General features: G+C 52.8%; 1 protein-coding gene across 1 annotated transcript in view; it reads left to right on the top strand.

Moving 5' to 3' along the window:
• LOC144248867 (uncharacterized) overlaps positions 1-18,269 on the top strand; it is a 770,489-nt gene that overhangs the window by 303,914 nt on the left and 448,306 nt on the right. Inside the window, exon 6 of the mRNA XM_085565446.1 lies at positions 2,631-3,171. Coding sequence (XP_085421572.1) covers positions 2,631-3,171 — 541 coding nt within the window. The remainder of the gene's footprint in view (positions 1-2,630; positions 3,172-18,269) is intronic.

Here is an 18,269-nt window from a genome sequence, read left to right as displayed (position 1 = left end):
AAAATCAGCTGAGAAGGCGGCACTCTGAAAATCAAATCAGAACTGACAGAAAATGAATGGGACTAAAATCAATAATTCTGATAGTTTTACTTATTATCAAAATAAATCACACCCACCCAGCCCCACACAATCCTGATCCCACACCCTCAAATTTGGATCTCACTTCTCCCGATCACCTTCCAACCCCATCTCATCCTGGAGGCTGAGGAATTGAGCAATTTTAGCATGGGACTGAGGTGGGAACCAGCCATTTTGAGGTAGGATTGAGTCACTTTGAGGTGACAGACAAATCCACTTTGGGTTTTGGAGTGGAAAGATATGGAGAATACTACCAGATGTCCTCCAAGAACCCACAAATACTCCAGAATATGTTCCCAAACAGTAAAGTCCACCTCAAATACCTCTTAAATGGTGGGACTTCTGACATCTCCGGTCAATACTCTTTTTAGTAATTTTTCAGGTGTTTTTAAGTGATAAAGACAAATCAGAAGTAAATTAGGGCCAAACCAAAACCAGAGACCCCTTGAGCATCTCCTGGACACTGGACAAAACAAACTCAGCAGAAATCAAAGTTAACCCTACATAAAATGCCTTGAGGAAGATTTGCTCTTCCCACAAGTCATTTCTGATGGAAACACAAATAAATCCCAAACATGAATAGACAAACAACAGAAGCAATTCTCTGGCAATTCCAGATTTCATCAGTTCCAACAGAGCTCCAGCTCAGATGCTGGCAGGTTCCCAAAAAAAAAAAAAAAAAAAAAAAAAAAAAAGGAAATTTGGCCCAATACAGATTATTAAAAGGAAGGGAAAGCTCCATGTAGCTATCACAAAGGTGACAGGGACCAAGAAAATAATGCTTCTCCCCCCAAAGCCCGTGAATTCAGGAGTTATTCAGGAATTTACCTACTTGAGCTGGGCTTCTTGTAGGATTTAAGTAGCCTTGTGTTCCTCACTTTGGGGTGAATGATCCTTGTCAGTCTTGCTGGTATCATTTGGTCCCTTTCCTCCAGTGATCTTAACAGAATTTTCAAAGAAGGAAAACAAAATATTTTCTTTACACTGGCCACCCACAAGAGCCATTTTCCTCGTAAGTTCTCCCTAAAGTCACTCAGAGGAAGCTGCATCCAAGCTTCCAAGAGTTCCTCCAGAAAGAGCCACAAACTCCTCAGAGGAGAGAAACATGCTGTTGTCAAAGGCACCTGGGGTCAGACAACAGAGCCCTGAACTCACTGTGTAAAATAATGTTGCAATATGGATAATAAAATTGTTAGAGAGATGCCTCTGCCCCAATTAAGGTGCTAACAAGACCAAATCCAAAGTGGATTTTATTGACCAGTAAATGTGAGGTAGAGAGAGATGGAAAGAAAAAGAGGAGAGAGCAAGGGAGTGACAGGGACAGAGATCTCCCCTGGGGTGGGGCAAGTGTGACATTGTCCCCTGTGTGCGTGGCCTTCCCAGGGTGGGGGTTTTACACCTGAGCCAGTTTGGGTAAGGGGGGTGGTGTTCACCCCCCACCCCGAGCAGGGATTGCCTCATTGTTTCAGGTTACAGTGTCAGATGTAACCAAAAGTGTTTTCAGTCCCCATCTCCATAAACTGTTATCAACAGGTGGGGCAGTGTTCTTTATCTCTTCCATGGCTCAGCCCTGATAACGCCCTCCAGGGCCATCTTCTGTTAATGGGCCATTGAGTGTCACTGCAGCACTGATAAAATTACAACATCCCATTGTGGGATTCTCCGCCCAGGGGGAGGAACCAAGCATTCCTACCTGGATAAAATCTCACCCTTGCAACACCACGACCACCTTTCCTACTGCATTCCCAGAGGACAAGAGCTCCATAGCCACCACTGGACCTGCAGAGGAAGACCAGACTGTTCTACAGGATCACGGCTTTGACAGAATCACGTTCATCACTCCAGCCGGACTGCAGCCACCATTTCATCAGACTGCTACCACCACCCTGACCATCGGGGTGTCAGGGTATATCCTGACTCTGTCAGGTTAAGGCAGTGTTTCTCTATCATTGCCTTGATCTTAATTTTCTTACTCAATTGTGATTCTGGCTTAGACTCTGTCCTTGTTTTGCTTTGAAACAGTACAAAACTCACTGTGCTCATCCCTTGTTTTCCTCCCAAAACAGGATTTCCTGTACCCAAATATTCGCCAGATGGAGGAGAAGGTTACGAGGAAGAGGAAGATTCCCTGGGACACCGAGGCAGGTGAGGAGGAAGTCAGTGCCCCTTTCTTCCTCTCTCCTGCTCCATCTCCCAGCCCAGCCTGGCCCCCGGCTGCTGGACAGCCCCGCTGCCGGTGCCCTCCTGCCAGGGATGCTCTGGGGGGATCTCCTTGCCCTTCCCTCTGGCACAGAAGCAAATCCCATCCACTCCTTGTCCTTCCTCCCGCAGATGAGGTGCTGAGGGTGGAGAGCAGAGAGGACAAATCCCCATGGCAGAAACTTGTGGAAGACGCTGTTTTGAGTGGCTCCATGGTGCAGGAACCCAATAGGAGCTGCACGAGGAGGGGCTGCAAACGCAGATCGAGGGGATCTGAGGAGGAAAGATGCACTCTGGGCCAGGAAGGTGGACAGAGCTTCAGCCAGAGCTCAGGGCTGGTGGTCCCTTAGCAGCTTCATGATGAGGAGAAGCCCCATAAGTGCTCAGAGTGTGGGAAGAGCTTCAGGTCAAACTCCAACCTGATCCAGCACCAGAGGATCCACACTGGGGAGAAGCCCTATGAGTGTGAGGAATGTGGGAAGAGCTTTAGGTCAAATTCCAACATGATCCAGCACAAGAGGATTCACACTGGGGAGAGGCCCTACGAGTGTGGGGAATGTGGGAAGAACTTCAGGCGGATCTCCCACCTGAGCAGCCACAAGAGGATCCACACAGGGGAAAGGCCCTATGAGTGTAGGGAGTGTGGGAAGAGCTTCAGGCAGTGTGGTGCCCTGATTGTCCACCAGAAGATCCACACTGGGGAGCGACCCTACGAGTGTTCCAAGTGTGGGAAGGGGTTTCAGACTCGCTCCTATCTCCTCTTGCACTATCGAGCTCATACAGATGAGAGGCCCTTCCGCTGCCCTGACTGTGGGAAGGGATTCAAGCACAACTCTCACCTTGTCAGGCACCGGCGCATCCACACTGGGGAGAGGCCCTACGGGTGTCCCCAGTGTGGGAAGAGCTTCACCCAGAGCTCTCACTTGACCAAACACCAACAGAGGCACCAGTAAGGGAAGCCCCAAGAGTGTCCCGCCTGCAGGAAGAGCTTCGTGCTCTGCTCCAGCTCCATCCCCCACTGCAGGACCCACATTGGGCACAGGTCTGGTGACCCACATTCCCTGTGATCAATGTTGGGAACACACCTGACTGGTTTTCCTTTTGGTTTGGCCCTAATTTTCCTCTGATTCATCTTTATTCTTCAAACACAGCCAAAACAGGGTTAAATTAAAGAAACTGATCAAAAATATCTGAAGTGTCACCATTTCACAGGAGTTTGAGGGGGAATTTAGGATTTAGGGACGCATTCTGTGTGGAGTGCCCCTGTTGCTGAGAGGCAGGAGTTTGATCTCACCCTTCTTGTGTTGCCAATAATTCCTCCCTTGACCCAAACCCAAACTCCACCCCTGGGATACCCTATACAAACCCCAGGGCTCTGCCTTTGCCCTGTCTTTCGGCGATAAGAAATGGATTTTGGAGTTTTGTGAATCCAAGACCTGTCTCATTTGTTCCTGCCGCCGGCAGCTGCACTCACCCTGGACACCATGAACTCAACTTCTGGAGGATTTGTGGGTTCTGGGGTGATTTTGGGCAGTGTTCTCCATCTCTTTGCATTTCAAAAGCCAAGAGGGATGAATTTGTCACCACAAAACCACTCAATCCCACTGAAAATAACTGGATTTTAAACTATAAAGGCACAATCCCACCTCAAATTGCTTGTTCCCCCTCAAAAAAACCTCAATCCCACACAAAGCTCACTCGATTCCACAGCTGCCAGGGTGAGATGCGGTTGGGAGGAGATTGAAAGAAGTGGGATTCCAGTTTGGAGTGGTGGGATGGGGATTGTGTGGGGCTGGGTGGCTGGGATGTATCTGATAGCAAATAAAACTTTCAGAGTTAATGATGTTTTTCCCATTCATTTTCAGTCAGTTCTATTTCCAGAGTGGCTCCTTCTCAGCTGTTTAAATTCTTATAAAAATCCTTTTTTAAAAATCGTCTAACCCAAACAATCCAAAAACCAATATCCATATAAAACCACCCATCTGCAATTATATTTTTATAAATAATTTTAATTTTTTAGAGTACTTAAGGGTGTTATTAAATTTTAATTGTTTGGTTAAATTGTATGAGACATTACAGTGGTGTTTGGTTTCGTGTTTAGTATATTTGTAGTATGAATTGTTTTACTCAGGTGTGTTCGATTGTATGTTTAGATTGGCCGGTGCTGCGAGACGCGCTGGGCTCTGCCTGGCAACTGATGAGTCAGAGCCGTCCCGGGCGCTGATTGGCTGAAAATCGCCAGGCGGGACCAGCGCCGAGTTCCTGCCTGGGAACTGAATCGTCATCAACGCCGCGCGCTCTGATTGGCCAGGATCTGCTTCGGGGCGGGGCCGGGAGGAACTGGGGACCCCCAGGAGCCCCCCGGGTTTGGGGGTTTCCATCCCCCCTCGGCCCCCGGGGCGGCCTTGGGGCCACCCCAACACCCCAAAATGGGGAGGGTCCCCGGAGCCGCTTGGAAGTCCCAAAAATGGGCTGGAAGCGGCAGGAGCCGCCCCAAGAAGGGATTGAAGGGTCCGGTCCGGGAATGGCTCCGATCCGGATTGGGGCGGGCTGGGATTGAGGGAGGGTCCGGTCAGCGGCTGCGGAGGGGCTGGGATTGGGGAGGGCTCCGGGATTGAGGGGATGGGTCCATTCCGGGACTGGGGCAGGATCGCTCCCTGGGGGTGGGCTCCATTATTGAGTCAGGCTCTCTCCGCTTCCCGATCCCAATCCCGTTCCCTGATCCTGTTCCCGATCCCAATCCCATTCCCATTTCTGTTCCCGTTCCCGGGCCAGTTCCTGATCCCGATCCCATTCCCGTTCCTGTTCTCGATCCCAATCCCACCGCTGTTTCCAGGGAATGGCTCCTATCCCAACCCCGACCCCAAACCCGGGGGGTTAAACATTGGGGTCAAACACCCCAAATCCCAACACTGGGAGGGGGGAGGTTGACATCCCAGAGTTTGGAGCCAGAGTTCACTGTGATATTGCAAGGCCTCATGGAGTCATGGAGACACCATTAAGAGACTTCACAACCTCATGGAACCAAGGGGCCATTGTGCCTCTGTGGGGCACCATGGAACCAAGGATTCCATTGTGACACTGAGGCAACTCATGGGATCATGGAGACCATTGGGACACTATGAGCCCCCATGGAATAAGGAAAGCATTGTGACACTGTGAGGCCTCATGGCACCAGTGAGACCACTGTGACCCTGGGGGTGCCCACAGAACCAAGAGGACCATTGTGACACTGTGGGGCCTCGTGAAACCAAGAGGCCTTTGTGGCACTGCAGGGCTGTAGGGAACCAAAGGTCCATTGTGACACTGCAGGGCCTCATGTCATCAGTGTTCAATTGTGACACTGGGGAGTCAAAGGAGACCATTGTGACACCACAAATCCCCAGGGCCCAAAGGTCCATTGTGACATTGAGGCCTCATGGAACAGAGGAGTCCCGTGACACTGTGGGGCCTGGGGAACCACGGAGACCACTGGAACACTGTGGCGCCCCAAGGAACCAAGGGAACATGGAGCAGGTCTGGCTGGTTTGGCATCTCAGGGGCTGCCTAAAAGCTGATCTTGGCATTTTGAGGGTCTCTTCTCATCTGCTATTGAAGCACTGGGGCTCAGGGCTTTATTTCCTATGGAAAAGAACTCTCCTTCTCCTCCAGGTATCCATGGCCAGAATTCAGATTTCATCTCTATTTCCTTATATCCAGGGATTGTTCCCATGGACATATTGCCAGGAAAAATCAGGCTGGCAGTCATTTCTTAAGGGTCACTGCTTACCTGTCCACAAAAGACTGGGGAAGGCTCCATGCTTTCTCTCCTATGGGGAAGAACTGTCCTGCTTCTCCAGGTGCCCATGGGCAAAATTTGGATTCTGGCTCCAAAATTCCCTATATCCAGAGACTGCCCCCAGACAAAATCTGCCATTCCTGACAAGTCTGGCTGGCCTTGGCCTAATGAGGCTCTCACCTGACTTCCTATGCACTGGGGCTCTATGCTTTCCTTCCTATGGAAAAGAACTGTCCCTCTCCTGCAGGTGGTCATGGCCAGAATTGAAATTTCACCTCCAAGTGCAGATTGTGACAGACTGGAGGTGATTGTTGGCTGGAAACATTTCATGTGTGAGGGAGGAAAGGGCAGGTCCACCCTTGCCCTACCCTGGAACCCCAATCCCCCCAGAGCCTCTATCCCAGCCCAGCAGTGTCTGCCAGTTCCTGGCACAGCACAGGCAATGCTCCACGGCCACCTCTGCAGCCCCAGCCCAGCTCCTGAGTGACCAAATGACCCCAAGTCCCACCTGGGGGAAGGGCCCAGGAAGACCAAGGGGAAATTAAGGCTGACCACAAGGCAAACACATGTCTTCACCCTACCTCCTCTTGGAATTTCCATCTGAACACTGCTGGAATCCAGGAGTTGGTAGATGAGTGTGTGCTTCTCTCTTTGTATCTTATTTTTCTCTCTTTCTGTATCTACTTCTTCTATTTTGGTACTCTTGCAAATATCGATTAACTTAAAATTGAACAGGCTTAGAGTTTGTGAAGTTGAATGGGCCAAGTTAATGCTTAGAGAAGTTTTTTTTGTTGATTGAATGCCATATTAAAATGTTTGCCAAATTTTCTCTGATTTTTCTAAATTTCCCAGTAAAAGCTGGTTTGTTGTTTAGAGCTCCTGAGAAACTCTTGATAATATTGCTCCAGTGCATCCAATTCAGAGGACACAGATTATTGTCATTCCTTTAAAATGTCTCCATGAGAGAGTTAAATGTCTCCTTGGTGCCACAGGGTCACACTGGCCCCTTGTTTCCATGGGGCCCTGCAGTGTCACACTGGTGGTGTCATATTGGATCCTTGGTTCCATGAGGCCCAGATGTGTCATGCTGGCCTCTTGTTTCCATGGGGCTCCATGGTGTCACAATGGTCCCTTGCTTCCATGAGGCCTTGCAGGGTCACAGGGGTCTCCTTGGGGCCACAGGATCACAATGGACCCTTGGTTCCATGGGCACTCACAGTGTCAGAAGGGTCTCCTTGGCTCCATGGGGCCCTGCAGAGCCCCTTGATTCAACAAAGCCTGAAAGTGTCAGAATGGCCTCCAGGATTCCAACAGGCCCCACAATGTCACAATGGACATTTGGTTCCGTGGGGTCCCACACTGTTCCATGAATCCTTAGTTCCATGGGGCCCTGTAGCTCCTTGGATCCATGGTGCCACTCAGTGTGACAGCTGCCCCTTGGCCTGCCAACACTCCATAGTGTCACAATGGCCCCTCGGTTCAATGAGGCCTTGTGGTGTCACAATGGCTCAGTGAGGCCTTTAGTGTCACAGGAGTGTCCCTGATTCCATGAGTGTTGGAACCCTGGATGCTGAGGATGTTAAACTTGCTGTGCTGAAAGGCACAGACTTGCAAGGGAACACTGCATTTGACCTGAGGCTGTGGAGAAGGCTTCCAATATTTATTAATAGCACTGGGGTTACGGGTGCATAGTGGGTTAGAGGTGTATACTACCACAGGGTGGAAAACATACAGCTTGGGGTTTTAGAACATAGTAATAAATATGAAGCAATATTGAGGTTTTAGGGTTGAGACAGGTTCTTCTTATTATTTGCCTTCTTCTTAACTTCTCCTTCATGGGTTTGGGTGATATTTTGTGATTGGACAGAAAAGTCCACAGGCTTTGAGGGATCAGTTTTTGGGTTAAAAGGGAGAATAATTTAGGTGTAATTTCTTGGCTGGATAGTTTTAAAAGACCTTGTAAAAAGAGATATTTGGCCACTTTGTGACTTGCTAATGAAAGACTGCAGAACTCACAGTTGTGAGGCTGCAACACTGATAAGAAACAAGAAGCACTTGAGTCTGAACACGAACTATTGTCTCAAGTATCTTCAATCCTGACCACGACACAGGTAGAAAAAACAAGCAGAGCACCCACACCTAAGGCCTGGCAGTGTGACAACAGACCATTGGTGTCACTGAGCCCCACAGTGTCACGATGGTCCCCTTGGCCCCACGAGGCTCTGAAGTGCCACAGAGGCCCTTTGGTTTCACAAGGCCTCAAAATGTAGAAATGGTCTCCATGGTTCCATGAGGCCCTGCTGGGTCACAATGGACCTTTGGTTCCAGGATGCCCCAGAGTGACACAATGGTGACACAATGGTGACACAATGGTTCCATTGGACCCTTCATCCCACGGAGAGCCACAGTGTTCACTGCAGTCCCCTTGGTTCCCTGAGGCCCTGCCATGCTCTAATGGACCCCTGGTTCCAGTGGGTCCCAAAGTGTCAGAACAGTCTCCATTGTTCCATGAGGCCCCACAAAGTCACTGTGCTCCCCTTGGTTCCACAGGGCCCCACAATGCCACAATGGACTCTTGGCTCCATGAGGTGCCATGCTGTGTCCCAATGGCTCATGGTTCCATGAGGCCACACAGTTTAACAATGGTCCCTTGGTTCCATGAGGCCTCGCTGTGTCACAATGGACTTGGGGTTCCATGAGCTTTCCTACTGCCAAAAACAGTCTCCCTGGTTCCACAGTGTCACCATGGTCCCGTTGTTCCATGAGGTTCCATGGCAGAACCTTGGTTCCATGGCCACCTTGGTTCCGTGTGACCTTGCAGTGTCACAATGGACCTGTGGTTCCATGAGGCCTTGCTGTGTCAGGATGGCCCCTTGGTTCCAAGAGGTTTCTCAGGGTCACAATGGTCTCCTTGGATCCGTGGTGTCACAATGGACCATTGGTTCAATGTGGCCCCAGTGTGCCAAAATGGATTTGGGTTCCATGGGGTTCCGCTGTGTCACCATGGACCCTTTGTTCCAGGAGTTTGCACAAAGTCACAGCTGACTCCTGGGTTCTGTGAGGCCCCATGGCCACCAAATCTCTGAAATATCAGAACAAGACTCCTTAACACTAATTTGCTATTTAAGAGGGGATCATTTATTCAGGCCTTGGGTCTAGTGAGGGATAACTCCTAACCTTTATGTGGACATGTAACTCTACCAGTGTGTTGCTTATACACAGTCACTAAATGTGTATTACAATTTACCCATTGCCATAAAACCCACCCCAAGTTCCCAGGTTCAGTCCTTGCTTTTTGTATCACTGCACCCTTGAGCCAGATGTCTTCTACACTTCCAACTGTCCCTGCTGGAAAAGCAGCTCCTGCACGCCTTGTTCCTGTGTTAAAAGTTCCCAGGCACGGTAAAAATGGAATTAACCCTTTGGGTATCAAGGCCAAGGCTTTGTGTGGCCAGGCAGGGGCAGCAGGAGGCAGAGCTCCCAGCAAAGGAAGGGCCAGCGAGGTGGGGCAGCCGGGGGTGACGACAGCCTGCAGGGACAGAGGCGCAGGGCAGGGACACCATGGGACAGCCTGGGCTGCAGAGGGCTCAGGGATGTGCAGCAGCTGCAAGGCCCTGACAGAGCCAACCTGTGCAGCCCTTTGGCTATGGCTGCTGGCCCTGGGCCTGAGGCCACCAGGGGACAAGTGACCCTTGCAGCCCTGGGGCCTCAGTGCCTCCTTGTCCCTGCTCAGCAGCCTGGCAGGGGCCGCCCCATGGTCCTGCCCTTGGCACTGCACATCCCCACATGCCAGTGCCCATCCCGGGAAGAGCCCTGAGCAATGAGGGAGGGACAGGATCTGCCTTGCCAGGGTCTGGGGCTCAGGCCAGGGCCCTTTGCATTCCTGAAACACATCCAGGTTTGCTCAGCACCAGAGACACCTTTCCCTTGCTTGTGCCCTGCTGTCATCAGTGCCTCCAGTGTTCTGCTGTACCTGGAACCTGGGGACACTTTCTCAGTCCTGTCCCTCAGTGGGACACATTAAAACTTCAAGAAACTTTGGAGTTTTAATTTAACTTTGAGTTATTGAGAAGTTTTTTGAAGATACTCTCAGGGACTGAGTCTGATGTAAACAACACCAAAGCCCTGAGAGGGTCATTAAAGTTTTCCTATTCCAGTTGTGGAGAAAGATTTCAATGTGCTTGTATGAAATACACATTCCTGTTTTAAAGGGTGTATTTTCTTACATTTCTCTTTAGATCAGAGGTGACTGCAGCATTCTGTGAGTGATATTGACCCAGGGTCTCCCCTCAGGAGCTCTGGCCTGCTCAGAGAAGCTGTGCCCTGAGCTCTGGCCCAGCGTGGACAACCTTGCTCCACATTGCCCCAGCCCATCCTGTCTGTCCTCACTCACCTGGGACCTGCTGTGCCTGCAGAGCTGGCTGCACCCAGCCTAAGAGGGGCTTTCCCTTGCTTGTCCCCATCTGTCATCAGTGCATGCAGTGTTCTGCTGTACCTGTAACCTGGGGACACTTTCTCAGACATGCCCCTCACAGGGATCTCTTCAAAGTTCAAGAAACTTCAATGTTTCAATGTAACTGAGACCTTGAGGGTTTTGTGACATCACTGAGGCAATTGTGACATGACAAACCTGGCTGTGATTTCACAGAATAGGTTGAGGCCATAGAGGCCTCTGCCATCATAGAGGGTGGCTCTGTGGCATCAGAGAGAGGGTTGTGACATCACCAGGTGGCTGTGTAACATCATAGAGCAGGTTGTGACAGCACAGAACAGACTGTGACTTCACAGGGTGACTTTGTGACATCACAGTCTTCTGTGACATCACAGCATTGCTGAATGGCATCACAAGGTGACATCACAGAGATGGCTGTGTGACATCACAGGGGCTGTGTGAGGTCACTGGGGAGGTCACTCTGCCCCATTCCCCCTCCCAGTTCCCCCAGAGAAGTCCAATGCTGCCCGTGCACAGCGGGTCCCCTGTCCCCCCGGGTCCCCCCACCCCCGGTGCTGCAGCCTCCCCCAGAGGATGTTCCACGAGATCGACCCCAGAGCCTGACACGGGGACGGGGGCTGGAGCCATGGGGGGTGGGACAGGGGGACAGGGACCCCCCGGCAGCGTCCCCGTGTGTCCTGGGTTGTAAGATAAGCTTGTATTCCATTTGCCATCTGTTGAAGGCAAACTGGTTGGACAGGTTTTTGTTATCTCTCTCAGAGACAATGGTTTGCCCCGTAGAGGCAATGGTTTGTTTATACACTATTGACTGACTCACTGCCGGGCTGGTAAATGTAACACCGTGAGGGGTCCCACCCAGAGGGGGAAGCCAAGCACTCTATTATTGTTTAAAAGGGGTAGCTTTTGGGGAGAGAGGCAGCTCTCTCTCTTTGCGGGATTCCCAGAGAAGCAGCTCTCTTCGGCGGCTCTCGCAGAGAAGCAGTCGGAGCGCGCTGAGGCGACGGCAGCGGAGCTCAGAGGCAACCCCGGTGCAGAGGAAGACCGGCCCCACTGCCACCAGATCTTCAGAGGAAAACTATACCCTTCTAAAGATCACCACTTCAGCTGCAACTCATCAACCATTGCAAGGGGAGCAACTGTCCCAGCAGAACTGCTACGGGCACCCCGACTCCTCAGGTTCTGGACTTTTTTCACTGGTTTTGTTTGTACCGATTGCATTTGCCTTTTTAAATTGTTGTCTAGTTTTCTCCTAGTAAAGAATTGTTACTCCCATTCCCACATCTTTGCCTGAGAGCCTTTTAATTTAAAGATCCTGGTAATTCAGAGGGAGGGGGGTTTGCCGTTCTCCATTGCACAGGAGGCTTTGCCCTCCTTCGCAGATTCCTGTCTTGTCGAACTTAGACACCGTGTCCCCCAGGGCCAGAGCCTGGGCCAGGGCTCCTTCACCCTGTCACCAACGAGGGCTTGAGAGCACTGAAAAAATCCCCAGCAAAAACCAGATTTAATAATAAAGTGACAGCAGCACAAAGTTCCTTGGCAAGTCACTCTGCTCCTCATTGGACACTTCAGGCACAGCAAAGAAAAAAAACAACAACAAAACCAAACAAAATCCAGGCAATCAAACCAGGAATGAAAGGAGAACTGTGTGTGTGTGTGTGTGTGTGTGTGTGTGTGTGTGTGTGTGTGACAGAAGGGCAGTGAGAGCAAGGATAAAAGGAATACGGTCTAAAAGCTTAACAGAGCTCCAACTTAACAGGACTTAACTTACATCTAAACCTTAAATGATAGTTTCACAGTCACAGTTTAGCAAAAGAGAAGAGCTTAACAGTATTTAACCTAACTTATAACCTACAACTTAGCAATTTAACAGAGGAATGAGGGATGAGTAGGCTCCTCTGCACGGTGGGGGTGTAGGGAGGCAGAGATCTCTGAAGCTTGCTCTTGGGGGAAGAGGTTTATTGGAGAATTCAGGGATGCCCAAGCCTCGTGCTCTCAGGCGTTGCACGTGGCTGGGCTTAGGAGGACGGGGGAGGGGAGAGAGAAACGGAGGGTTTAGGAGAGGGGAAGCCCCAGGCAGGGAGGGAGTCCTAGAGGGGAGGAAATCCAAGAGGCCGCATGGCCGCTCAGAGCCCCCTTATCAGGGGCTCCCAGGTGGGCTGGGACAAGGCATGGGCCAATGGGGTTACAGACTCTGTTTTAGGGGCAGGTACAGAGGTGCGGGATGAACCACAATCTCTTGCGGGGTGGGATGGAAGAGTCCATTTCACTCCAGGATTCATCCAAGGGTAGAAGTGACATCCGGCTAGCTAAAATAACAATCGTATCTATCTATCCTCTGCAACAATTGCCCCTTTTCGTTAAACTTTTGAAAAGGTAAATACAGACTTAATTACTATTTTTGCACAACTTGGGGTACATAACATATTGCTAATGAAACTACACTTATTACTCTAAAAACAATCAAGCTTACTTTACAGAGTTCCTTCAGCCAAGATGCAGAGCTCAAACCTTCAGATAAACTGTTTAGCTAGATTTTTAATTGTAATTAAGGTGGCGTTTATTTCTTTACTGATTGAGCATTTTAACCTTTTGAATACTTTAGTCTAATGGAAGAATTTAACTGAGGTAGTGTTATTAAAACCTTTTGGGGAAGGTTCTATAATTGACTAGGTTGAAAAAGTCTATTAGAGCTTTGTATCAGTTAGAGATATGGTATCAGAGCTTGCAGTCTTGGCCAGAGTAACCCAGGCATTTGTCTCTGGTTAACCTATAGGTGAAACTTCAATACAAAAATTTGAAATAAGAGAACAAATGTAACAACAAGGGTACAAAATTAACATGCATGTGAAAATAAATGTCCATAGTCTTGAGTTGTTTTTGGCAGGTAGTTTTCATCTCGTCTTAGCACAGTTCAAATCTGAGCGCTTGCTTCTTGGTTTGCACCTGCAAAGTCACTGCCATTGGTGAGGGCACTGCTAGATTTCGGTGTATGGTAAGGCTTTACATTCTTTGCTGGGGTCCATCTGAGTCCTTCGCCTGTAGAGACACAAGCAAACCCTCTCTCCCACGTTACAAGGTTGCATGGGCTTTCTATTTGTCCTGTGACTGAGGTCTTGATCAAGACTTTTATTTTTACTTTTTTGTTGTTCAGGAAGTGTCTGTAAATGGGGATGTCAGGCTGTCCTATACAGCAATTTGAAAAATTGTATGCATATGGGGCTTTGCTGAACCTATTTTGGGGTGTGGCCTTATATATTCCCCTTTTCTGTTTTAATAAGCTGCTTTCTAGGGCTTTAGATGTCTTTTCTATGGTATCCAACAGCTGGTAACCATAGGAGAAAGGGAAGCTACTATCTCCTGCCACTACTAGGAATTCTCTCTCGTCCAGAGATGGGACAGCTGTCCACTCTCTGGGACTATGAGGCTTGGATATATGCCTGTCCATCAGTTGGAGGCCATCAATGATCCCCTGAGCATCTTGGGAAACTGAGGCAGCAGGGGTGGTACTGGTAGGGCTAGCACAGTTCTTTGTGGATCCTGTACTCGTCAAAGCAGCTGCCAGGTGCTGTTCCTCTTTCCCTGGCTGCATGCTAAGCTGTGAGTCAGCTGCAGCTGCCAACAGCTGGGGCAGAGGGGCAGGAGTGGAGACTGTCAGCAAAGGCTCATGGGAGAAACTTGAGGATGTGGAGGGCTCTCTCCAAGCTGAGGCTGCAGCTGTGGAATGTGGATGCAGCCTAGGAGAGGAAGCGGGGGCATCCAGGGACTGCAGGGGCGGCGGTGGGGTGACGAGAACTTGTTGCGCGGCTGGCCGGAGTTCCGGGCGGGCACCCGGCACGGAGGGCTTTAGCGGCAAACCCGGAAGCGACTCGAAATTCCCCGGCAGCGGCGACGGCGGTGGGGCTCCTTCTGGCGGCTCCGGGGGTCCTGCCGGCGCCGCTGCTGAGCTCGGGGGTTCTGGCTGATCGCACATCGCGGCACGGGCGGCGTGGGGATCAGCAGGCTCCATCGGCGGCGGGGCAGAGGCGGCAGGAACTGGCCGGACCGGGGACACCGCGAACCGCGCATGCGGGGAGGGCGTCACGTGGTCCGCCGGCCGAACCAAGATGGCGGCCGCGTCTGCCGCCCCGCCGGAGCTCTCTGGGATCGGGCTCGCACCGCGGGGGGGTTGCCGGGAGGTGGGGGGTGGTGGGGACGCGGCGCGGGGACCCGGGGTGTCCCCCCATGGCCGGGGCTCGGGCTGGGGTGGGCGCACCGGGCTTCCTGGTGCTTCCTGTCGCACGTCCGGGATTGGGGGCGTGGCCACGCGCTCTCCTGGCGCGGGCAGCGGCGGCAAGGCAGCGGCGGCGGCGAGCGCTGGACTGAGCGTTTGTAGAAGCGCGGCGAAGGCGCTTTGTAAGGAGCCAGCTAAAGTAGCAACCGCCGCTGCTATTAGAGGGTTTTCGGGGGGAGCCAGGGCGGGCACGAGCCCCGCGGCCAGTGGGGGGGGCGGGGCGGCCGCGGGGGCCGGGACAGGAGCGGCGGCCGCGGGGGCCGGGGGTGGGGTCACGGTGGAGTCGGGAGGGGCGGGGGCGGCTACGGCGGGGGCCGCCGAGCCCGGCGGCAGGCGGCGCGGCGCGGGGATCGGGGGGGTGCGGGGGGTGGTCGCGGGGGCCGGCGCAGCCGCGGCGGGGGCGGCCGAGCCTGGCGGCAGGCGGCGCGGCGCGGGGATCGGGGGGGTGCGGGGGGTGGTCGCGGGGGCCGGCGCAGCTGCGGCGGGGGCGGCCGAGCCTGGCGGCAGGCGGCGCGGCGCGGGGATCGGGTGGGTGCGGGGGGTGGTCGCGGGGGCCGGCGCAGCCGCGGCGGTTGGGGGTGGGGTCGCGGTCGCGGCGGAAGCGGCAGGGGTGGAAGCAGCCGCGGGGGCCGGCGGCCGGCGGCGCGGCGCGGGGGTTGGGTGGGGGGTCGCAGGGGCCGGGGCGGGGGCGGCGGGAACCGCGTCACTCAGGGGGGCGGCCGCGGCGGTTGCGGCCGGGGCCGCGGCGGGAGGGGGAGGGGCGGGGCGGAAGGGGATCGCGGCGCAGCCGTCAGCAGCCGCGTGGGCCGGCCACATGGCCGGGGCCGGCTTTCGAGGAACGAACAGTTCGGCCACAGCTCTAAAAGCTGGGAGTAACCTGCAAGCAACGGCGTCTCTCCTGGAAATCTCAATAAAAAGCTTATCACCTACTGAGTCCCAGAATTCTTTGGTAAAGGCGGCTGATCGATCCGCATGAGGGAAGTGGGGCAGGACCCATTCCAAAAGGGATTTTAACTCTTTCTTAGGCAAACTACTGTTGTGACTACGTAAAAGACAGTTCAATTGTTTGTAGAGATCTCTATCTTGGGTAGAGTGGGATTGTCCCATATTTTAGACCTGTGTAGCTCACCTCAAATTCGCAAAAGCAGAGATCCTCTCCTCAGGACTCTGCACAGGTCCCCTCAGAGCTCCGGGCGTCTCTCCGGATGGCTTTTCCGTGCTCGGGACCTTCAGACCTCCCCCCTCGGGGCTTCCAGCGCAGGCAGTGCTAGGCAGTGCTCGGTGCGCTCTCTTAACGTGGCCACGTGCCACCAGCTCACGGCTCCTTGCTCGGGCAGTCCCAAGAGCTCCAAAAGCCCGCTATTCACAGGCGATGGTGCTTGAGGGTAAAATGCCTCGGCAAACTTTAAAGAGATAAGGCTTCTACGTTGCTTAGCAACGACACCTTGTGCTCAGAGCGAAGAGGAGGCTATCACAGGTAATTACCGTGCATGGAGGTGTCGAAATTCGTGGATTCCTTTTTCTTTCACGTTGGGCGCCAGTTGAGGGATGAGTAGGCTCCTCTGCACGGTGGGGGTGTAGGGAGGCAGAGATCTCTGAAGCTTGCTCTTGGGGGAAGAGGTTTATTGGAGAATTCAGGGATGCCCAAGCCTCGTGCTCTCAGGCGTTGCACGTGGCTGGGCTTAGGAGGACGGGGGAGGGGAGAGAGAAACGGAGGGTTTAGGAGAGGGGAAGCCCCAGGCAGGGAGGGAGTCCTAGAGGGGAGGAAATCCAAGAGGCCGCATGGCCGCTCAGAGCCCCCTTATCAGGGGCTCCCAGGTGGGCTGGGACAAGGCATGGGCCAATGGGGTTACAGACTCTGTTTTAGGGGCAGGTACAGAGGTGCGGGATGAACCACAATCTCTTGCGGGGTGGGATGGAAGAGTCCATTTCACTCCAGGATTCATCCAAGGGTAGAAGTGACATCCGGCTAGCTAAAATAACAATCGTATCTATCTATCCTCTGCAACAGAGGAATAACATTTAACAGTATTTAACTCAGCCTATAACTTATATTAAACATAACAATTTAGCAAAACAACAACTCTTAGAAGCATTTAACTTCACTTAGACCTTGTAATTTAACCTCACTTACAGGCCTGACTGGCTCAGCTATCCAAGGCACTCAGAGCCCTCAGGGAGCAGCATTTCTGCCACATTTCCCCAGCACAGGCACTCCTGTGTGCACACAGACACAGAGAGTCAGTGCAAGGCACCTGTGAGAAATTCCCCTGAGGGCAGGGAAATGCTCCCTGAGGATGCTTTGGCATCTCCCCAGCAGGGAAGGGTTGAGCCTGGAGGAGTGGGGGGATCGGCCCAGGCTCCCTCATTGTTGGGGATCCCCGAGTGCAGCAAACGGGAGAGTTCCTGGCTCGGAGAGGCCCCACTCAGAGGGAGTCGCTGGCCCAGGAGAGCTCCAAGGGCTCCTTTTGGAGCGCTGTTTGTCGGGCTCCAAGACAGGGGCTGCAGTCCCAGCCATGTTTCACCCTGGCCGCACTTGGCATCAGCAGCTTTCTTTGGCAGGGTGAGAACAGGGATGTTGTGTCACCGAGGGAACACAAACAGTTCCCAGGGCTGCTCCTAAAGCAGCCAGGAGCTGGCTGGGCAGCAGCAGTGCCTGGAGCAGAGCGTGTTTGTGCTGAGCTCCAGAGGAGCTGAGCCCAGGGGCTGCTGGCCAAGGCCGAGGCCAGCGAGCATTTCTCATCTGGCAGGGCGGCCTGAGAAGGGGAGGGGGGAATGCACCAGCACAGGAACCATGGAACCAAGGGGCCATTGTGACACTGTGGGGCCTGTGAGACCAAGGGACCATTGTGACACTGTGGGGTACCATGGAACCAAGGGACCATTGTGACACTGTAGGGTGTCATGGAACCATGGACACCATTATGACCCTTTGGGGTGTCATGGGACCAAGGGTCCATTGTGACAAGGCGAGACCCCAGGGAGCCAAAGGTCCATTGTGACATTGCAAGGCCTCATGGTGTCTTGGAGACGCCATTAAGAGACTTCACAACCTCATGGAACCAAGGGGCCATTGTGACACTGTGGGGCACCATGGAACCAAGGATTCCATTGTGACACTGAGGCAACTCATGGGATCATGGAGACCATTGGGACACTATGAGGCCCCAGAGGCCTCATGGCACCAGTGAGACCATTGTGACCCTGGGGGTCCCCACAGAACCAAGAGGACCATTGTGACACTGTGGGGCCTCGTGAAACCAAGAGGCCTTTGTGACACTGCAGGGCTGCAGGGAACCAAAGGTCCATTGTGACACTGCAGGGCCTCGTGTCATCAGTGTTCCATTGTGACACTGGGGAGCCAAAGGAAACCATTGTGACACCACAAACCCCCAGGGCCCAAAGGTCCATTGTGACATTGTGGCCTTATGGAAGAGAGGAGTCACGTGTCATTGCGGGGCCTCAAGGAACCATGGAGACCATTGTGACAC

The sequence above is a fragment of the Lonchura striata genome, chromosome 36 (assembly GCF_050655825.1).
Source record: "Lonchura striata isolate lonStrDom1 chromosome 36, ASM5065582v1, whole genome shotgun sequence".
Classification (NCBI taxonomy): domain Eukaryota; kingdom Metazoa; phylum Chordata; class Aves; order Passeriformes; family Estrildidae; genus Lonchura; species Lonchura striata.
The sequence above is the reverse complement of the archived record's forward strand: the minus strand, read 5'-3'. Positions and strand labels throughout refer to the sequence as shown.